This window comes from Elephantulus edwardii, unplaced genomic scaffold (genome assembly GCF_000299155.1).
Source record: "Elephantulus edwardii isolate Elephantulus edwardi_28Jun2011 unplaced genomic scaffold, EleEdw1.0 scaffold00103, whole genome shotgun sequence".
Lineage (NCBI taxonomy): Eukaryota > Metazoa > Chordata > Mammalia > Macroscelidea > Macroscelididae > Elephantulus > Elephantulus edwardii.
This window is the reverse complement of record NW_006399853.1, coordinates 12158581-12178330: the sequence shown is the minus strand read 5'-3', so window position 1 is coordinate 12178330 and position 19750 is coordinate 12158581. Positions and strand designations below refer to the sequence as shown.

Here is a 19750-nt window from a genome sequence, read left to right as displayed (position 1 = left end):
TGCGGTAGGTGGCTGGCTGTTGTTCTTCCCGGATCTCTTCCTGGCCCCTCTCTCAGTGGAACCCCGTCTGGCGGCGGCATTCTCCCATCTGTCTCTTCTCTTCTCTTCTCTTCTCTTCTCTTCTCTCTCTCATCCCTTTCCCCCTTCCTCTCTCTTTTCTTTCTCTCACAGTTGAATCTCTGGCACTTCCTTGTCTGTAAATCACAGGAGAGGAAATTGCATGTCTTTCTCTTTCAGCTGCAACTGGATTCAAACCACCGGAGAGGCACAGACTTTGTGTGAACGGTGCAGCTCCCTCTGGACGTGCCACCAGAGCTTCCTGTTAAGGGCTCACATCCTTGAAACCCCACTGGAGGGGCCCTGGGAGTCAGGATCGATGCGGTGGGTTAAAGCAACAAAAGGGGCAGAGGACTACTGGGAAATCTGAAGTTTTATTTCTTTGTTTGCTTTGGCACTGCCTCAGGCACAAATCAGAGCTAGTTTCTGAATCACAATTACACATGAGAAACCTCCGGCTGGAAGTGGTAGTCATGTAGGCAACTGGGAAAAGGAGTTCATTTGAGTGCCTGCCAACTCTAAATATACTGTGGTTTGCTGCTGATGGCTTCTGCCCAAATTAATGAAGACTAAAGAAAGAAAGTGTTTATAATTTAAAAATACTTATTCCTTTTCCCCATTACACAACTCACCCGTTGAAAGGAGCAAACATTCCCCGCCTGGGCTCCTGTTCATTACTCCCCCTTGCTTCCCCACCCCTGCCCCTGGCCATCCAGAGTAACTAGCGTCCACACTAACCTTTGGTTTCTAATAAAGGAACACCTGGCTTTCCCCAGAAGTTATTATCTGCTGGGCCTCTCAGATATTTTGACCAGTGTGCTAATGAGGTCAGAGCTTGGGGTTCGATTCCCACACAGGGCAATTAGCCTGCTTCCTTCCCTGAGGCCAGTGGGCTGCCACTGCTCAGGGCCACCAGGCTGCCCAGCAATGCTACCATCTGTGCCACCAGACCCACTGATCATAAAGGGCTGGTCCAGCAAGAATCATGGGCTCCAAATACAGCATTTGAGAAGTTTGGCTCAACTTGCAGGAATCAAAGAGATGCTAACAAGAGTAGCTGTATAGCTGGGAAGATTCAGAGTGGGGCAGCTAATCAAAAGGTCAGCGGTTTGAATCCACCAGCCGCTGTGAGGGAGAAAAATAAGGCAGCCACCTTCTGCAAAACTGAGGAGGCTGTTTGCTTCAGTCCTGCAAGGTTGCTGCTAGGAGTTAGAATCAACTCAAGTGGTTTTACTTGCTTTTCCCTCTCCCCTGATTTTTTTATTTGAGATTTTAATGAAAGATTATAGAGGATTTGGATTTCCATTCACTCGTTGTTGCACATTTTCCTCTCTGCTCACCCCTCCCCCCAATTTGTTTTTCTCTTTGAAAAAAAATTCTTTCATTGTTAAACAATCTCCTCCACCCAGTTCACTTTACCATGCAGCTCTTATTCTGGACTCTTGTCATGTAAATAATATTTAATCATATATCCCTTTCATAGAGTTCTCTCCTTCATCTGTTTCAATGCTGTGTACATTATTTATCTCCTCTGTTCTTAGTTTCCCTGCAAACCCTATGTCAGTCCTGTTTTGTAACAGTGGCACTATACAGTATTTGTGCATTTGTGACTGAGATATTTCACTCAGCATAATATAATATTTCATGAGTTCTTTATTTTCTAATACTACATAGTATTCCATTGTGTGAATACACCACAGCTTCTCTATCCATTTGTTTGTTGATGGGCACTTGGGTTGTTTCCATCTCTTTGCTATTGTGAACAAAGTAGCAATAAACATAGGTGTGCATATATCTGCTTGGGTGGCAGTTCTGGTTTCTTTAGGGTATATTCCCAGTAGAGGATTGCTGGGTAAAATGGTATTTGTATTTCCAACTTTTTGAGAAAGCACCGTACTGCCTTCCATAGTGGTTGCACCAATTTACACTCCCACCAATAGTGAATAGGGTTCTGGTTTCTCCACAACTTCACCAGCATTTGTTGTTTGTGAATTCCTTTCTTTCTTTTTTTTTTTAAATCTTTGTAATCAATGTAGGAAGATGCTCAGTTTGTAAGGGAAGCTTGGAGAAAGTTAGCAACAGGGCTTGCTATTATGTTGGCAAAATGGGAGCAGAGTGCATGTGGGATAGTTTTTAATTTTAAGAATTGTGCTTCAGTCTTTGCACACCCCTGCTACTAACTCTAGAAATAGTAGGCTAAATTACTAAGCTATTTTAACACTTAGAAATATTTCGTTCTCTAATAGAGCTGTTCAGTCTCTTGTCAATTCCCCTCACCTTCACTTTTTAAAAAGATCTTGTCTTTCTTTTCAATTTGCTTGTGCCATTGTTGAGAATATCCCTAGCAAAACACACCAGTGCAAGAGTTTTCTACCTTTGTAACGCAGTAACACAGACGGAGTCCTCTGAGCCTCGAAGCCATTCTCAAATCCTTTTTCTGAGTTGTTCCTCCCTCATTAACACAGACTCACTGGCCCAGAAGGTTCCTATCTAATCTTTCAACTCAACTCGGCAGCTGTCAGTTTGATCCTGGACAGATAGCTCTTAAAAAATAAGGCTCAATGTAGATATTCTTTAGTAGTTAAACCAACTGCTGTTTGGCTTTAAGAAGACTTTGGGGAGGGAAAGGGGTGAGGAAGAAGGAGAAGGAGCAGAAAAGAATAGGAAAGGAGTGAAATTATTAGGCTAGCAGGGGTTAGTGGATGGATGGGGGCGAAGAAATAGAAAAGAGTGAATGGGGACTTGAAAAGACGGGGTTAGAATAGTTATAGGTCAACAGTAACTAGTTCTATAAAAAATAATGTATATGAAACTCAGTGTACATGCAGGAGACACAATGTATATGAATGACTGTAAACCAGTAAAAATAATACAAAAGAAAAACAAAGAGAAGATTTTGGGGAGTAAATTTAAAGATGCAGATTTCTTATTTTTTAAATAAAGTGATTCCAATACATTTCCAGTCTTTTCATTACAGTCTATCTTCATTGCGAGAATCCTCAAAGCAAGAGGAGTTCTCGTGAACGTGGTCTGTGCAAAGCCTAAATTGTTCGATTTCCTTTTCATAGGACTGGTAAATATATCCAAAAAAGTAAGGCATGCAGTGAGTATTCGCTCCAGGTAAAGCAGAACAAAATGGAATGAGATTTTTAAATGTGAATAAAGAAGATAAAAGGAGAGCAGAAAATCAAAGCCTGACTATAAAAGATGGTCTTTTTTTCCTCAGTTTACACTGTCTGCAGAGAGGCCTTCTTTGAAACATTCCTTTTCTGTGGCTGCCCGTTCAACCGACAACTCTGCCACTCAGAGACCTTTCTGGAGTGATTCTGTTGATAGCTTTTACGTTCTTCTGAACTTGGTGGGAAAATCTTGATCCTTGAAGATTTTGTGGGGTTTTTTTCCCAAAACATTCCAAAGATATACAGAGAATTCAGGGAATTAGCAACTGACTAGCGAGTATACTGGGTTTGTTTTTTTTTTCTTACTGTTAAGTCTGATAATTTATTCTGAATTTTAATAAAATCTCTCTTGAGCAAGGTTTCATTTGCTTGTGTAGTTTTTCCTCACATGTAATTTTAACACTCTAGGAAGCAATGAAGCTGTCAGATACAGATTTAAAAATACGGAACACTTCACCAATTTGCATGTTATCCTCTCGCAGGGGCCATGCTAATCTTCTCTGTATCGTTTTAATTTTAGTATATGTGCTGCCGAAGCGAGCACTGGGGTGGCTTTTTTTAAAAAAAAACCCTATAGATTAATAAAATGAGTATGTATATGAATGTGTGTGTTGTAAACATGTTAAGATACCTACCAGGAACTCTAAAGGTTGGACCATGAGTAAGGATGACAGAGGAACAGATGCCTTTGAGCTATGGTGTTGGAGAAGAGTCTTGAATATCTATCCTAAGGACTGCCAAACACACAAACAGATATGTCTTGGAGAAGGTGAAACCAAAGTACTCCTTGGAGGCAAGAATAGTGAAATCTCCTCTCACATACTTTGGACATGTTGTTAGGAGAAGCCAGACATTGGAAAAATACAATATGGGGAAAGGTCAGCAAAAGGGAGGAAGACCCTCGTTGAGACAGACTGGCATAGTGCCTGTGAGTATACCAGAGAGGATGAGGATGGCACAGGGTAGGGCAAGGACCAGCCCCACTGCTCATGGGGTGACTGTGAATTGTAGTTGGTTGATGGCATGTAGCAAGCACAACAGGAGCTCTGGTGACATAATGGTTAAGCCCGTGGCTGCTAACCAAAAGGCTGACAGTTCAAATCCACCAGTTCTTCAGTGAGAGAACAGACTTGCCAATCTGCTCCTGTAAAGATCACAGCTCAGAAAATTTTATGTGACGGTTCTATGCTGCTACGTGGGGTTGCTCAGAGCTAAAATGACTGGACTCAGTGAAACTCAATGACATCACCACTATAAACGTTCATTCGTATAAATACGTAAACATTTCTTGTGGAGGACTTAGAGCTCTGGTGGCACGCTCCATAGAGAATTCCATTACTAACCAAAACTTTGGTGGTTCGAATCCACCAATTACTTCCCATGGAGACAGAGGAGCCACCTCTTCCTATGTGATTTACATCCTTGGACGCTCAATGAAGGGTCAATTATGAAAACAGACCCAGCACAATGAGTGAAGTGATGTTTGTTGAGATTGCTGCTGCCCAAGCCACGTTGGCCAAAAGAAGAGTTAGATGGCAAGGGACTCTCAGAACAGTCTATCAACTCAGGAGAGGAGGAAAAAGAAGGCCTGGTACACAGGCGTGGACAGTGCTGCCCCTGTGATAGACCCCTTCTGGACCAAGTCGGCAATTGATTCTATGTGTGTTGATTTAATTCCCATTTTGTTTCTGAGTAAAATCTACTGACCCTGTTCTCTCTGTTGTTTAATATAACCATGAACTGAATATGAATATTTTAGGCTTAAGCCTAAAACTTGCTGCTGTGAATCCCATTGTAACTGCTGGTGGTGCCAGGTGTATTGGGGAGAAAGGTGTTCTATAGGGTCCTCAGAGTGTCTTTCCTCTAAGACATTTCTGGGTAGGTTTGAACCTCCAACCTCTCAGTCAGCAGCTGAATACACTAGGCTGTCATAGCGTCCAAAGTAATGAAACACAAAACTTCACTGTAGAAAAGAAGTTTGGCTAAGCCAATCACAGTTAGCGATCATGGAAGAATGAAGGAGGGAGAGTTTTAAGCACTAAGTATAGAAAGAGACATTATTTATTGTCCGAAACATCAAGAAGAAAGGCCTGCTACAGCCTCCTGTTTCCATCATTTAAGATGACTGAAGGCCATTCCCGGGGGATTGTCTCAATGGCAAGACTGTTCAAGGTGGACTGTTCCAGGCTCTTATCCTGGGTCCACCAGTTAAAAATGGCTGGGTTTTATCATCTCTAAAATGGAGATACTAATAAAATTTTCCTCATAAGACTGGAGAACAAACCAAAGAAATGAAGGTAAATGCTTACTCCATTATGGTAAGTACTCAGGAAATCTAGCTACTACGTCTACTGTTGCAATTATTACTTTGCCTTCACTCACACATTTCATGGAAATATCACTAAGCTCATGATAATCGCCACCTTTTTGCAGATGCTTTGCTTTCTTTCTCTAAATTAGAGTCCCAGCTTTACCCTGTTTACGATCTTTTACATCACAAGAAGGCTGGTTGCTGATTAACATTTTCTTGTCCTCTATACAATCATATATAAGGCAAATAAATTGACCTCAGATATGCTCAACGACTTTTTAGACACTAGGATGAAACCTGGACTTGGTAAACATGGAGCCAATACCAAGAAGTGTTAGTTTGTGTAAAGGGTAACACACAAGAAAGGTCATGAATAGAGTGAGCCCTTTTTTGTTAAAAAATAAGCATATTGGTAGATCTACTAAGGATTGCAAATTATTCTGGTTTGAGTTGGCAGGTGTTTTGGTTTTGTTGTTGTTTTTTTTTTAAATCAATTAGGAGAATGAAATGAAACACATGGATAACTGTCTTCATGAATAGTTCTCCCCCCTGCCACAGAACTAGAAGAACTAGATGGTGCCCAGCTACCATTACTGAGCATTCTGATCAAAGATGCTATAAAGTAAACCTGGTCAAAAGGGGGGATAATACAGAACAGAATTTGAAATTATCATGGGAACCAGACGTTTTGGAGCTATTGAGAGTGGATGAATCCCTGAAACTATTACCCTGAGGACATCTTGAAACCTTAAACCAAAATTATCCCCTGAAATCTATTTCAACCCAAACAACAGTTTAGATCATTTAATAAAGATTATCTGTCTTGAGCATAGTGGTCTTTTTAACAACTACTTACAAGACATCAAACTGACAACATCTCAGAAGGTTAGATAGGAAGCTTAGGGGGTGGTGAGTGCATGTTTGTGGGGGAAGAATAATTTCAAAACTAGGATGAGAACTTGGAGAAACAAAGAAAGTTATACAAGTGTTCAGGTCTTTCATTCATAAGGTCGCTAGGAGTTACCTACAACTCGACGGCACTTAACAACACAACCAACAACAGGGTGAGAACGGTGACATATCTTGAAGAATGGAATCAATGCCCCTGAACTGTACCTACAGAAACTGTTGGGTTGGTGGTATGTTTTGTTGTGTATATTTCCAACAACAATAATAACAAAATGTTGTTACTATGTGTCGTCGAGTTTCCTGCTTTTAAAGAATAATCCTATTTCTAAGTGTTTTTTGTTGTTGTTGTTGTTGTTGTTTTTGTTGTTGTGTACTGTCAAATTGGATCCGACTGGCACAGGAGGAGAATGCCCCTCGTCTCCAGCAGAGCATCTGGTGGATTTGAACCACGTACCTCAAGGATTGCAGTGCAGCTTCTAGCCACTAGGCCACCAGAGCTCCCTAAATGCTTATTCTTAAATTGGAGTTTGGAAGCCACATCCTATAGATGTTCTAAGAGGGAATATCATCAGCTGCTGAAAGAGAAGACAGGAAACTAGAGCTTACCTTGCTTCACAGGTGTGGGTGTTATCCTCATTAACTGGTAACTTTGAAGACTTGTAGCATAAAGGATTTTATGTCCTCTGGACTTGGTGGCCCAGCAATAAAGAGATGAACTACCAACCCAAAGGCACACAATTCAGACCCACCAGCTGCTCCGTGGGAGAAAGATGGACAATCTCCTGCCATGCAATGAAGCTTCCTCTGAACACCCACTGGAGGGTCAGCTATGGGGCCGTTCCTATTTGTTCGTACTCAACAACAACAACAACAACAACAACTTGTCTAACTGGTCGTGCCTCCAGGTGTGCCCGCTCCCTGCCTCCTCAGTAGAGTAGCTTTACCTTCACGTTGGAACCTGTGTCTTCAAAGGTGCTGCTGTCCTCTGCGTCCTGGGTAGGCAGGTGATGGTTCCGGCGCAGGCGTGGAGGGGGCCGAGTGCTTCTGTGCACCTGGGGCTTCACATTGACGAGACGCAGCACATTCCTGGCAGCTTCTTCCCAGGTCAGAAGCCCCCTTGGCGGCTGCTCCCGGCTCCTCTCACCAACATACAGAGATTCAGCAGTGCTCTTTTTCCCCATTAAGTGCCCTGCCAACAAAAGAACCCCCCAAACAAAGGTCACAACTTTAACCAAAGGGAATTAGCAAGAAATTTAAAAACACTCTTGTGATTTCTGCACCACTGGGGTAACAGGCAACATCATGATAGATGGAGAGAAGATTGATGTTGTAATAATTCCATATTGCTTGGATCCACAGTCAACATGCTTGGTTTGACAGTAGTCAAGAAACCAAAAGAAGCATTGAATTGGAAAAATATGCTGTCAATGACCTCTCCAAGGTGTTAAAAAGCAATGATGTCACTTTCAAGATAGATGCAGCTGATTCGAGCCACAGTCTTTTCGATTACTTACTATGCATCTGAAAGTTAGACAGTGAATAAATATGGTAAAAGGAAAAGCAATGTTTCTGAGACCCCAGAGTGCTCCTGAGAGGCAAAGATGGTGTCACTTCATTTCACATATAAGGGACGTGCTACGAGAGGTCACGCCTTGGAGAAGGAATCATTCTTGGAAAGGTGAAGGGTCAGTGGCATCATGGTTAAATGCTCAGTTGCTATTTGAAAGATTGGTAGTTCAAATCCACTACCAAGAACTAAACCGAATCCTCTTAAAATGCAGGTACAGCTTCCTCTTAAATGTAAGACAAAAGACTGTTTTAGTGTTAGGAGATGATTTGCAAGTGACTGGCTTTCCTCTCTGTTAAAAATCACGCAGTGAATTGGACAGAATCCAGATTAGCGTTTTTGGAGCCCGGTCCAGTCCAGCACTGCCATTAACATGCTGGGTGATCTGTGTCAACTCTTGTCACCTTCCTACACTTCAATATCCCCTGTGATGAAAAGAACAACCCACACTAGATGAAACCCTAGAGAATCTTCCGTCCTGAAATTCTATCACCCATTCTGGGTGCACAGAATTCTATTCCTAACTTGAAAGACCGAGCTTAAACATCTTCCCCAACTAATTGGGAATTGTAGCTGAATAGAAAAGTTCAAATACATTTCTTTGTGCACACTTCAGGAGGAAAATACTGTTTACCTCTTATGTGTAATACTGATGTACCAAAGGAATTTTTCCTTAAACTTTCTTAGAATTTTCACTAAGATTGGATTTAGGAAGGTTCCCCTCAAAGCGACAATTTATTAAGAACCATAATGACAAAGAGTTACAAGTTCGGCCTGCTCCTTCTCAGCCCCTCGCTGCAGAATTGTTTCCTTTGGTGTTTAAGTGGAGAGTGATGCTCTAGATACAGCTTTCAGGGACGTGGCGCAGCCAGAGGAGGAAGTGAAAGCTACTGTTAATGAAGCCAAATGAGCAGAACCATGGAAATTTGTGACCATGTGGGGAATACAGTGTCAGAAAGAGGTCTCCATTCAGAATGTGCATCCTCAATGCTTCAGCCACTGCCTTAGCATGCTCACATTCTTGTTTTTTCCTTTTTTTTCTCGTTTATTTTTTTTTCCTCCCCTCCCCTCCCGTCTCCTCCTCCTCCGCATGCTCACATTCTCATCCTTTCTCTAGTTGAACTGGAGAGCACTTCTGAATACCTGACATTAGGAAATCTTTGATATTTTTGATTGACAGCTCACAAGGAAAGAGCTCCTCATGGCTCAGTGTTGTCAGACTTTAGAAGTTTTTAAGGCAAGTAAATAGGAAGTTGTTCTGACCACTCAAAGGTAGGTGGTTCAAATCCACCAGCTGCTCCTTGGGGAAAAGATGGGCAATCTCCTGAGTGATTTACAACCTCTGAAAACCACTTGAGGGGTAGCTATGAGTGGATTCCAACTTGTCGGTCACTAGGTTATTTTTCATTTTATTGTTGTTGTTATGTGCAGTTGAGTTGCTTGTGACTCATAGCAACCCTATGTACAACAGCCCTAAACCCTGCTCTATCCTGTGCCAGTCTCACTGCCTCTGACACACCCATCCCAATTACCCCAGTTACTGAATCAATCCACCTCATAGAGGGTCTTCCCATCTTGCACCATCTCTCCGCCCTCCCAAGCATGATGTCCCTCTCCAAGGACCTCTCTCTCCTTACAACATGTCCAAAGTGTGTCAGACGAAGCCCCAGAATCCTTGCCTCCAAGGCCTGGTTTAACCCTCTCCAGGATGAATCTGTTTGTCTTCCTAGCAGTCCGTGGTACATTCAGTACTCTTCCCCAGCACCACAGCTCAAAGGCATCAATTCTCCTTCTATCCTCCTTAGTCATTGTCCAACTCTCTGATGCATAACAAATGATTGCAAAGACCATAGCCTGTATCAGATGCACCTTAGTCTCCAGAGTGACACCATTGTTCTTCAGTACCCTTGAGAAGTCCCTAACAGCAGACTTTCCCATTGCACTAAGTTTTTTTATCTCCTGGCTGCTGGTGCCAAGAGTGTTGACCATGGAGCCAAGCAGACTAAAGTTGTTAACAATCTCAATCTCTTCACCATCCATCCTGATGCTGCCAATTATGCCGAAAAAGATTTGAAAACCCTTCTGTCACTGTACACCAAAAGGGAATTCTCTTTCAAAAGTTCTGTCTACCATCAGTGATTTCCTTCCTGCAACTTGATTCCTTATATACGTATTTTAATATTGTTGTTGTTTCTGAGACTATACACAGCAAAGCATACACCAACTTAAATGTTTCTAGACATACGACTTGGTGACACTTCATGTGACATTTTTCCAATGTGCTTTATTTATTTATTGTGCTGTCCCCCTTAACTCACTCCCCTTTACTGAGCCGTCTGTCTCTCATTAACACCCGCTCCCTGATCCATCCCTAGCGGTGGTTATTATCTAATCTTTTGAGTTGTTGGTACCAATTTGATCTCCAACAGATTGACTTCAGAGATATTTGGTGAAAAGTGCTGATGAAATCCCTTTTTTTTTAGGTAAAGAGGTGGGTTTGTTTGTTTTTTTTAAACAAGAGAAGAATTTTCTAACTAATAACTGTAATAAGATCAAAGATTCATGTGGAAAAACTGACAGAATGAGCAGATCTCATAAAAATGTTGGCAGATGACTATCTCCACACTTCAGCCTGTTTTAGAAGAGCCTACAATCATCTAAAAGTACCTTTTGAATGTTGATGAGCTATTTGAGAAACTTAGAAAAGTAGGAAACTGAGTCTCATCAGATGAAGATTTAAGGTTGACTGAGCTGCTCTAAACTACATGCTCAACATAGAGGCCACAAGGAACTCTTATGCAGACGTAGCAAAGCCCTCGTTGACTATGAGAACTCAGACAAAGCTTTGGATGAGGCCTGATTAAAAGGCAAAGAAGTCAAGCTGACAGAGGCATGCCAGCAGGAATGCTGCCAGAAATTTGGACAGCTTTCTGGATCTGCAAAAGAACTGTTCCATTTCAAATGGAAGCGAATGGCCGCATGTAAGAAGAATCTAATTTAAACGTCTCAACTGGAAATGAAGCATGCCAAGAACAAAGCTTCTCTCTTACAAAGATGAACTTTCAAGAACTTTTCAAAGTTGACTTATTCAAGAACAACTGATGCACCTTTATTCTGAATGAAGTAAAGGAAATAAGCAATGTGAAAGCCAGCATTACTTACACGCAAATCATTAGCCATCAAAGATTTACTTAGTTTAAGATAATTTGAATAAATATTTCTACTTCTAAAAAACCTTAACACTTAAAAAAATGTGTAATGCTTAAGGCAATGTTCTTACTACTTAAACTGTTGTTTGGTTTTGACAAGATGTCAGAGGATATTTGCGGTCTAAGGTGTAGAGATTTTTCTCAAGGCAATACATTAAGGGGCTTATCCATTCCCCATGGTTCCAGAAAGTCTAGAATCCAGGAGAATATTAACTTCTGTTCTGTATCTCCCTCCTGTTGATCAGGATCCTTCTATAGAGTCTTTGGTGAAGATGTAATGGTAGTAACAGTAGTCGGGCACTATCTAGTTCTGCTGATCTCATGATAAAGGAGGTGATTAATTAGTCACTCATTCCAATTCTTCCTCATTTTCCAAACTTACTTTCTTCCTTTGCTGTTCCAGGTGAATAGAGGCCAACAATTGTGCCTTGGATGTCAATTTTTCAAGCTTTTCAGATCCATACACTACATGACAAATTAAGCCTACAACAGAAGCACTAAACACATTGCTGGGCCAGTTAACTGAAATAGTCCATAAAATCATGACCGTGACCCTCCAGGCAAGCAACCAAAACCTATGAGGTGTTGGTGTTGTTGTGTACTGCTGAGTCAGAATCAACCTGTAGCTGACTCTGCGGTGGGTTTTCAGATGCGGTAAATCGCACAGGAGAAGCTCCCACGGAGCTGCTCCCATGAAGCAGCTGGTGGATTCGAACCATGTGCCTTTGTGTTGGCAGCGCAGCTCCTCACCACCAAATCACCAGAGCTCCCTTATGAGGTGCTGGGCTGGCATGAGCAGCCTCAGCAGCTACCACTGTGTTATCATCGTAAAGGTATCTATTACACAGAGTTTGCTAAGTCAACGTTTTACAAATTCACAGCTCATCGACAGCAATTATATAATAAGGGTCTGTGCAACGTGGTCCTCCCCCATCACTAAGAACTGAAAGTCAGTGCTCCATAAGCTATGTAGTGGCCTGTGTATTGAAACTGAGAGTCCGCAGGATTTCAAATGTGCATTGTTTCATTTCACACCATATGCTGAGTGAAAACACTTGTCAACACTTACACAAGTTTGAGCAAAGGATCGAGACCAGCTCACTGCTCAGACTCTACTATATTATGCTGCCTTCAAGTGTCCTTTAACTTCCTAAGAACGTAATAGCGTTAAAATTCAGTCTGCAGTTGAGATGTGAGGATATGAGCTGCAAAACGCTTTGAAAAGAAACCAGGGTCAGATATCAGCACAGCATGACTCGGAAAAATACTTCCGTGGCTGTTGTTGCTGTTAGGTGCAGTTCAGGCAGCCACAGTCACAGTGACCCTATGAACCTTGCTCTGACTTGCATCATTGCCACAGTCTCTGCCACATTCAAGTCCATTGGTGAAGTCACTGTGCCCACCCACCTCCTTGAAGGTCTTCCTCTCTTTTGCCTTCGAATTAGATTTGCCTCCACAGGCATGTAACACACAGCTGGCAGGTTGCTCGTGACAGGCCAGGATTTCAGTGACCTGCTGAGAACGCAGGGAACTTTGGTGGCCTGGTGGGTACGGAGCGGTGCTTCCAGACCAAACTCGGGCACTTCGTATCCACCAGCAGCACTCAGAGAGAAAGGTGGGCCATTTCCTCTCATGTGATGTAGGCTCAGTTGTTGGGTTTTTTTTTATTATTATTAAATTTTATTAGTTTTAATGAACATTTACAGAGATTTTGGGTTTTCATTCATTCATTGTTGCATTGTTTTCTCTACCCTCCTCCCCAGTTCGTTCTTCTCCCCCGCCCCCGAATGTCTGTTTTAATTGTCCAATTGTCACAGTGCTTGTTGAGGCCAGTTCTGATTAATCTCCTTTGTCAGTGTGTCCTTTGCCATTCCCTATCACTCCTCCCTGAGAGAGACTTCACCCTGATTCATAAGGAAAAGGGGATGGCGTATTTTCTTAGCTACTTCCTGCTGAAAAGGGTCGCTGTGGGTTTCAGGGTGAAGATCTTCTCTCACTACTCTAAAGGGCCCCTTTGGCAGTAGGAAACACATAGACTATTATGGAGATTGATTTTGGAATTTAGATGCACTGTTATCAATTGTGCTTAGCCATTCATGTTCATATCCTTGAAGATGTGTAGGCTCAGTTTTGAATCCATTCCAACTCAACGACAATGAAAGTGAGAGACTAAGAGAGAGGCTGAACTGAAGGACTAGAGTCCTGAATGATTCACTCCTGAGACATTTGGTGTCTCTGTGTCCATGCAGTAACCGCGAATTCAGCCATCACCGTGATCATGTTACACAGCTTCCTGCAAGTAGTGAGGCATTTGGTTCTGTTTCTACAGAGGAAATCGAATCACAGACATAGGAAGGCAAGAATCAGAAACCCGGACGCTTCAGGAATAATCCCTATCCCTCTCGCCCTTCCTAATGCCTTGTCATCTCTTCAGGACACGGCAAATGGGAACGTAAAACAGAGGGGACATGGGGCTGTTCCCACAAACAAGGACTTTGCCCCTGCCAGCTCTGCATAGTTTGAGGCATTTTCCCTGAAACGGAAGGACAGAGAACTCCTCCAGCCGTGACGGATCTAAGAAGGATCTTGTTGTTGTTGTTGTTATGTGCCGTCGAGTCGTTTCCGACTCATAGTGACCCTAAGAAGGATCTTAGAGACCTGAAATGAATTTCGGTGCAATATTTGCATGTTGAGGTGAGTAATGTCTACCTCCAGGACCCACAGACCTGTTATTAATAAAGAAAATCTCCTCTATGACATCCACCAAGCACACCCTCTCTGGCGCCTACTTCATTGTTGAGCTGGCGACTGTCCACCAATCGTCTCCATGGCAACATGGATGTGATGCCCACGTCTATGTGTCCCCATCCCTATTTGTCATATGTCCCATATTGTAATAATTGGAGCTCTCAGAATTAGACAAAAAGGCACTTGAAAAAAAAAATAAAACCAAAACAACACAACTTTAGCTGGAAATAAAAGCTCATGTCCTTTTAACCACTTAGAGATACCACTCAAGGGCAGAGTTGAAGCACAAATACAAGTCCCAAACTTGAAAATGATCCCAGTTTAGGAAGTAGATCGACCTAAAGACTATAACAATGGGTACAACAGAGACGGGGAGGGTGGCACAGGTCGGAGCAAGGTTCCATCCTACAAAATACACATGGTACTATGTGGAGCCGATCCCACAGCCCCTGACAACAACGAGCAGCATGAAAACCTAGATGAAAGCGTGAAGCACTTTAAGAACTCATCCAACCGGAGTCACCTAGACCCCATCTCACAGGTTCTGAAGCAGGTCAAACTGCCCACCATCTGAATGGTTATTGTTTCAGAATTCATCCTGTAGAGAGGCGTCTCATATTAAAGTGTCAGCCGTGACTGGGACCATCCCACAAAGTCCAGGAAGGGTTCATCGCTGTAAAGCTTTGACATCTATTTTCACCTCTCAAACAAAACATTTTCACTACCAGCCCTGCCAGATGTGAATCTGCTACGTTTCTAAGCTGTTACCAGTCCTTTTCTGAAATGCACACTTCTCTCTTCTGAAAGAAGACATTCCTTCCCCAACCTGCAAGTGAGAGCTCCCAGCTTCCTCCTGGAATCATATGTGTGGATTAAGAGCAATATAATGACAACTACATTGCATGTCTTGCATGATTCGGGGACACACGTTCACTCAGGATGGGTGGAGGCTAAATCTCATCCGGCAGCGTCATGCCTTCTTGTAGACGTTCATATGTCAGCAGAGGGCATGCCTCCCCCAAGCAAACTGCATCTCGCTCACAGTTTCTCAAGGCCCACAGGAATTTTCTGTTGCCCTTCCCACTCTCTCTTGCTCCTCCTCAGCTCCACCCAGCCAGCAACAAGAGAAGAAAAGAAATTAAAGAGTAGGAGAGTAAATAAGGAAAAAGAGTACTAGAGGCTGGGGATGCCCCAGTGCCACCATGAAGGGCGATCAAATGTCAGATCTCTAAAATTCTGGGGCCAGCCAAGCCCCAGAGTCCCAGCAAATCTGGCTCGCCCAGAAATAACACGTCCCTTGCTTCTCAGCAAGGAACCCAGGGGGCGCAGTGGATAAGAGCTCAGCTGTTAACTGAAATGCTGATTGTTCAAATAAGACTGGCCAGCAATAGTTTCCCTGTGAGCCCTCCTCCTCTCTTTGGCATGCAATAATTGCCTAATAATAAACTTCTTTAATACAACAATGAGAAAACGCAAAAAGAGGGCAGAAGTCTCAAAGTTTCATCCCACTTTTTCAGCCCACTCACTCACGGCACCAGGAAATGACAACTATCTCTAAACCCCCTTAAAGTCCTTTTAAAGAAAAGTGTCTGCCCCCATTCTGGCTTCTTTGAGGCCTCCTAAATGCTATCTCTCGGAAATTCTGGCATCTTCAGCATCACCTGTCCCAGCCCTGCCCTGAACACCAGACTCTGGGTTCACTGTGTCCCCCATAAATCACAAGTGCTAGTACCCCTAAGTCTGCCAGGCTTGGCAAAGAATTCTTTGAACGATAAGGAAGAGTGTTCTATTCAAAGGTCTGGATTCCCCTGGTTCTGATGGAGGTAGACACAACACAGAAGAAACGTGAGCCAGGCTGTTCCTGACCCTGCGTTCCTCTTAGGCACCAGCCACCTGTGAGTGGCTGACATCTGAATTAGCAGGTACTTTTCCAACCCATCCTCCTCAGTTCCTAAGCAGATGAGCCGGTGACCAAGGACATAGTGTCTCTCTCTCTCTCTCTCTCTCTCTCTCTCTCTCTCTCTCTCTCCCTCCCTCTCTCACTACACACACACACACACACACACACAGACACACTGCCTTCTAGTTAGATTCCCAAGGACCCTGCAGGAGAGAACAGAACTGCCCCTCAGGGTTTCAGGGCTGTAGACCTTTACAGAGGCTGTCAGGCAGCTGCTGGTGAATACCAGCTACAGGGCTTTCTGGTAGCAACCGAGTGCGCACCACCAAGGCTCGTTACACACACATATCTCTCTCTCTCTCTCTCTCTCTCTCTCTCTCTCTCTCTCTCTCTCTCTCTCTCTCTCTCTCTCTCTCTCTCTCTCTCTCTCTCTCTCTCATATTAGAGGGTCCACAGCTTCCCAGAGGGTTAGTTTTGCAGGCGTGGGGATGGAGATATATTCTGAACTTGATGTTTTGCACTTGCTGGGGGTGATGTTAGGGGGCGCAAACGGGGCCCCTCCTTGTCTCCCAGTTGCCCAAAAGCTGAAAATCTCGCTCTTTGGGGACAGGGACTAGGGACCTTCCCAGCCTACGTCGGGAGAGCACGAGTCTTTTTGGTTGATGGGTGGAGAGGGGAGTTAAAGGAGGGGCAAGGTGGAGAGGAGAGTTTCAGGAGGGGCGGAGTGAGAGGAGAGGCGAGGTGGTGGGTCCAGGGATGGGAGAGGAGAAAGGCTCCCAGGGCGCAGAGCAGACGCAGGGACAGCCTGTTCCCGATCGCGGAGCTCCGCGTGGAACTCGCTCGGCAACCGGGGGCGCTTATGCACAGGGTAGGGGACAGACAGTAGCTGCGTAAAGAAAAGAACCGAGAGAACTCTGTCGCGATTTGAAAGCCGGGGGAGGGGCCTGCGCCCGGTCGGGCACCTTGGCTGCTCCCCCTCGCCAAAGGGCCCCTGGACGCCAAGCCAGGGCGGAAAGTGAGGCCACCGGGGACAAGCGCGGAACCCCGCTTCCCAAAGTTGTCCACGAAAGAGCCGCAGACAGGGTAGGGTGGGCGCAGGGCAGGTGCGGAGGGAACGTGGCCTCCTCTGCCAGGAAAGGTCCAGGTGGCGGCTCACAGGTTTGGGGATGCGGGTGGCAGGACCACCGACCGACCGCGCTGCTGGAGTCACGCCTGAGGCCAGGGAGAGCCCATGGGCTCCCGGAACTGGGGACGGGTGCCATGGAGTTTGGGGAGAACGCGGTGGCGCTGGAGTAGAAGGGTCATCGCACAGCAGCACCCCACGATGGGGCCCCGGGGCTGACCCGGGACGAGTGCGCGGGGACACTCACCCACGGCCCAGTGGTTGCCGCGCGGGTACATCTTGGGCAGCACGGGGCCCCCGGCGTCGGACGCGGACGCCGTGTGTCCCCGGGGCGCGGGGCAGAGGACCAGCGCCAGCAGGACGAGCGGGAGCTCGCGGCCGCACATGGTCCTGCGGGAGCGCGCGAGGCGGGAGCCGAGGGGACCCGAGCGCCGCCCCCGCCAGCCGCGCTTTATATGCAGCCCGGGCGGGGCGGGGGGCTCGGCACCGGCCCCGCGCTCTGACGTCTCCCGCGTCCCCGACACATCCATCTCCCGCCGAGCGATGACAAGGCCCGCAGCCCCCGGGGCTCGTCCTCCTCCAGAGCCGCGAGCACTGGAGCGCACGCCCCCCGCTGGCCACCCGCACCTCTCCCGGTGTCCCGCCCTCGCCACGGGGCGCGATGGGGCGCGGTCGGCTAGGAACCCCTACACTGGGGAGCGGGGCGTGGAGAGACCCTTCGTAGTCTTCAACCGCCCCAGGATGGAGCCGGCGGCTCCAGCAAGAAAAAGGCCTGGCAACCTTCCATAGAGATTGCAGCCATTTGCCTCTGTTAATATGCGGGATCCCACGAGGCTGTGGAGCCTCCACGGGCAGTGGGTTTGTGCGTGTTTTCTGACCCTCCAAGGACCACTTCTTACCACCCAAAACTCCCTCCCTGAACCCATATCTCCACCCCACCCCCACCAGCAGCGCCCTAGAACCTCCCTGGGCTTTACAAAGCTGTGGCTGCCCGCTTGTGTGAGACCACGGATGGAGCAGAGAGTATGATGAGCTTGGCGATCAGAGGGAATGGTACTTTCACGACCCGACTCCCTCCTTCCACGAGCGTCCACATGATGGATGAGGACGCCGCGCCACAACCACTTCCCTGGGCTGTTCCACCAGCGAGCCCCACTGTGCCTAAGTGTCTGTCACAAACCTTGCTGAAGTCCCTTAACTATTCTCTGTTGTTTCCAAATATGAACTGTTCATCGACTCAACTCCTGAGGTTCTAATGCCCCCAAAATAAAGAGCTGGGCAACCTATCAATACAGCAATAAGTAGATGCTGGGGGAGTGCTGTTGGCCACGTTTGGCTGCAGGAAGTGTCGATGCCCTTGGGTGGCTGCAGGCACTTGGCACCAGCAGTGCTGGTGAGCACCAGGTCAACACAGGGTTGTGTGTGTCAAGGAACTTTAAACTCCACACATGCTTTGTACTTCCTAGTGATTCAGTAAGTCAGCACCATTCTCAATGCACGTGCACATTGTGTGGCTGAAGGCTCTTGGACTTGGAAAGGAATTGTGGAGATCACTCTTCTCAGCTGAGGAAATACAGTCATATCATCCTGAGGTGATGGTCCAAGTGAAAATCAAGAGAAAGCCCAGGCTTGGCCGAACTGCTGCTCCCTTAGGGGTAATCCTTACAATTCCGTAATCCTCACAGAAGCGAAGGGACACAACTTGCTCCCTTGAGAGGCTGATGGATTTGAACCTCCAGCCTTTTGGTTAGCAGGATCACAGTGATGCTCACTAAGTGCCTGGCTGAGCAGAGGAATGTACAGGTCTCAGCACTTTTGACAACTCCAGGCTTTTGGGAGAATTTTAAACCCACACCAGCTAAAAACTCATGCCACTTCTCACTAATTTAACCAGGATTGTTTTAGAAACTTTTACGTTGAATTATCCCTGCAAAACGCAGGGGAAACACTGCAAAACCACTGACCATTCTCAACTGCTTCCTCTCCTCTGGCCTGTAGCTGCCCTCTCAGGTGACCTCCTGGCCTAGATGCCTGCTCTTGGGCCCTTGACTGACACTGCTATGGATTGAACTGTGTCCCCAGACCTGTGTGGACATGCTCTAGGCCATTGTCATCCACTGCATCTTTCACATGACTTCTAATTTAGGGCGCTATTCTTTCACAACCATTGGGGTAATACTTTGCCATTTTTTTTTGGAAGCAGATCACCGACTTTTCTTGCGAGCCTGCCTCAGTCTTCAAGCTCTGCTGACGTCAGTCCAGCTGCTGGAACCAGAAATCCTAGAAGCTTAGATCGCAGCAACACAGAAGCGTGCAAGTCACCTCAGCAAGACAAACCGTCAAGCACTCCTGGGGTCCAAGGAGGATGTCATGAGGTCATGAGTCTATTAACCAAAAGCTGCTTTTGTGATTTATATTCATAAAATATGGAGAACTGTGAGTAGGGCAATAAGGAGTCCTCATGGTGCAATGACTAAGTACCTGACTGCTGACTGAAAGGTCAGTGGTTCAAACCCACCAACTGCTCTTTGGGAGAAAGCAGTCTGCTTCTGTTAGGATCGTTTCTGCTGGTAGCTTTGACTCTGAGTTGCAGAGTGTCTGTGTATAACAGGTGGAAACTTCGCCCTGCCTTTCCCCACCCTGACAATCTCCCTCCATTGAAACCCAGTGCTGTGGTCATCACGTCACTGTAATAACTTCAGCCTGGGAAGACCTGGGGGGCAGTTCTGCTCTCTGCCTGTCCTACA

The 19750-nt window shown here is 45.6% G+C and overlaps 1 protein-coding gene and 1 pseudogene across 1 annotated transcript; one reads left to right on the top strand and one right to left on the bottom strand.

Annotated features, from left to right (window-relative positions):
* Window positions 1-7400: 7400 nt before the first annotated feature.
* Window positions 7401-17389, bottom strand: GRP (gastrin-releasing peptide; the record flags this gene model as incomplete). The annotated part of the gene is made up of 2 exons (XM_006891763.1): window positions 17251-17389; window positions 7401-7645 (listed from the first exon to the last, which is right to left on the bottom strand). Coding segments are annotated over exons 1-2 (384 nt in total), but the record flags the coding sequence as incomplete, so codon positions are not given.
* On the top strand, window positions 8232-11081 carry LOC102856624 (annotated as a pseudogene).
* Window positions 17390-19750: the final 2361 nt, after the last annotated feature.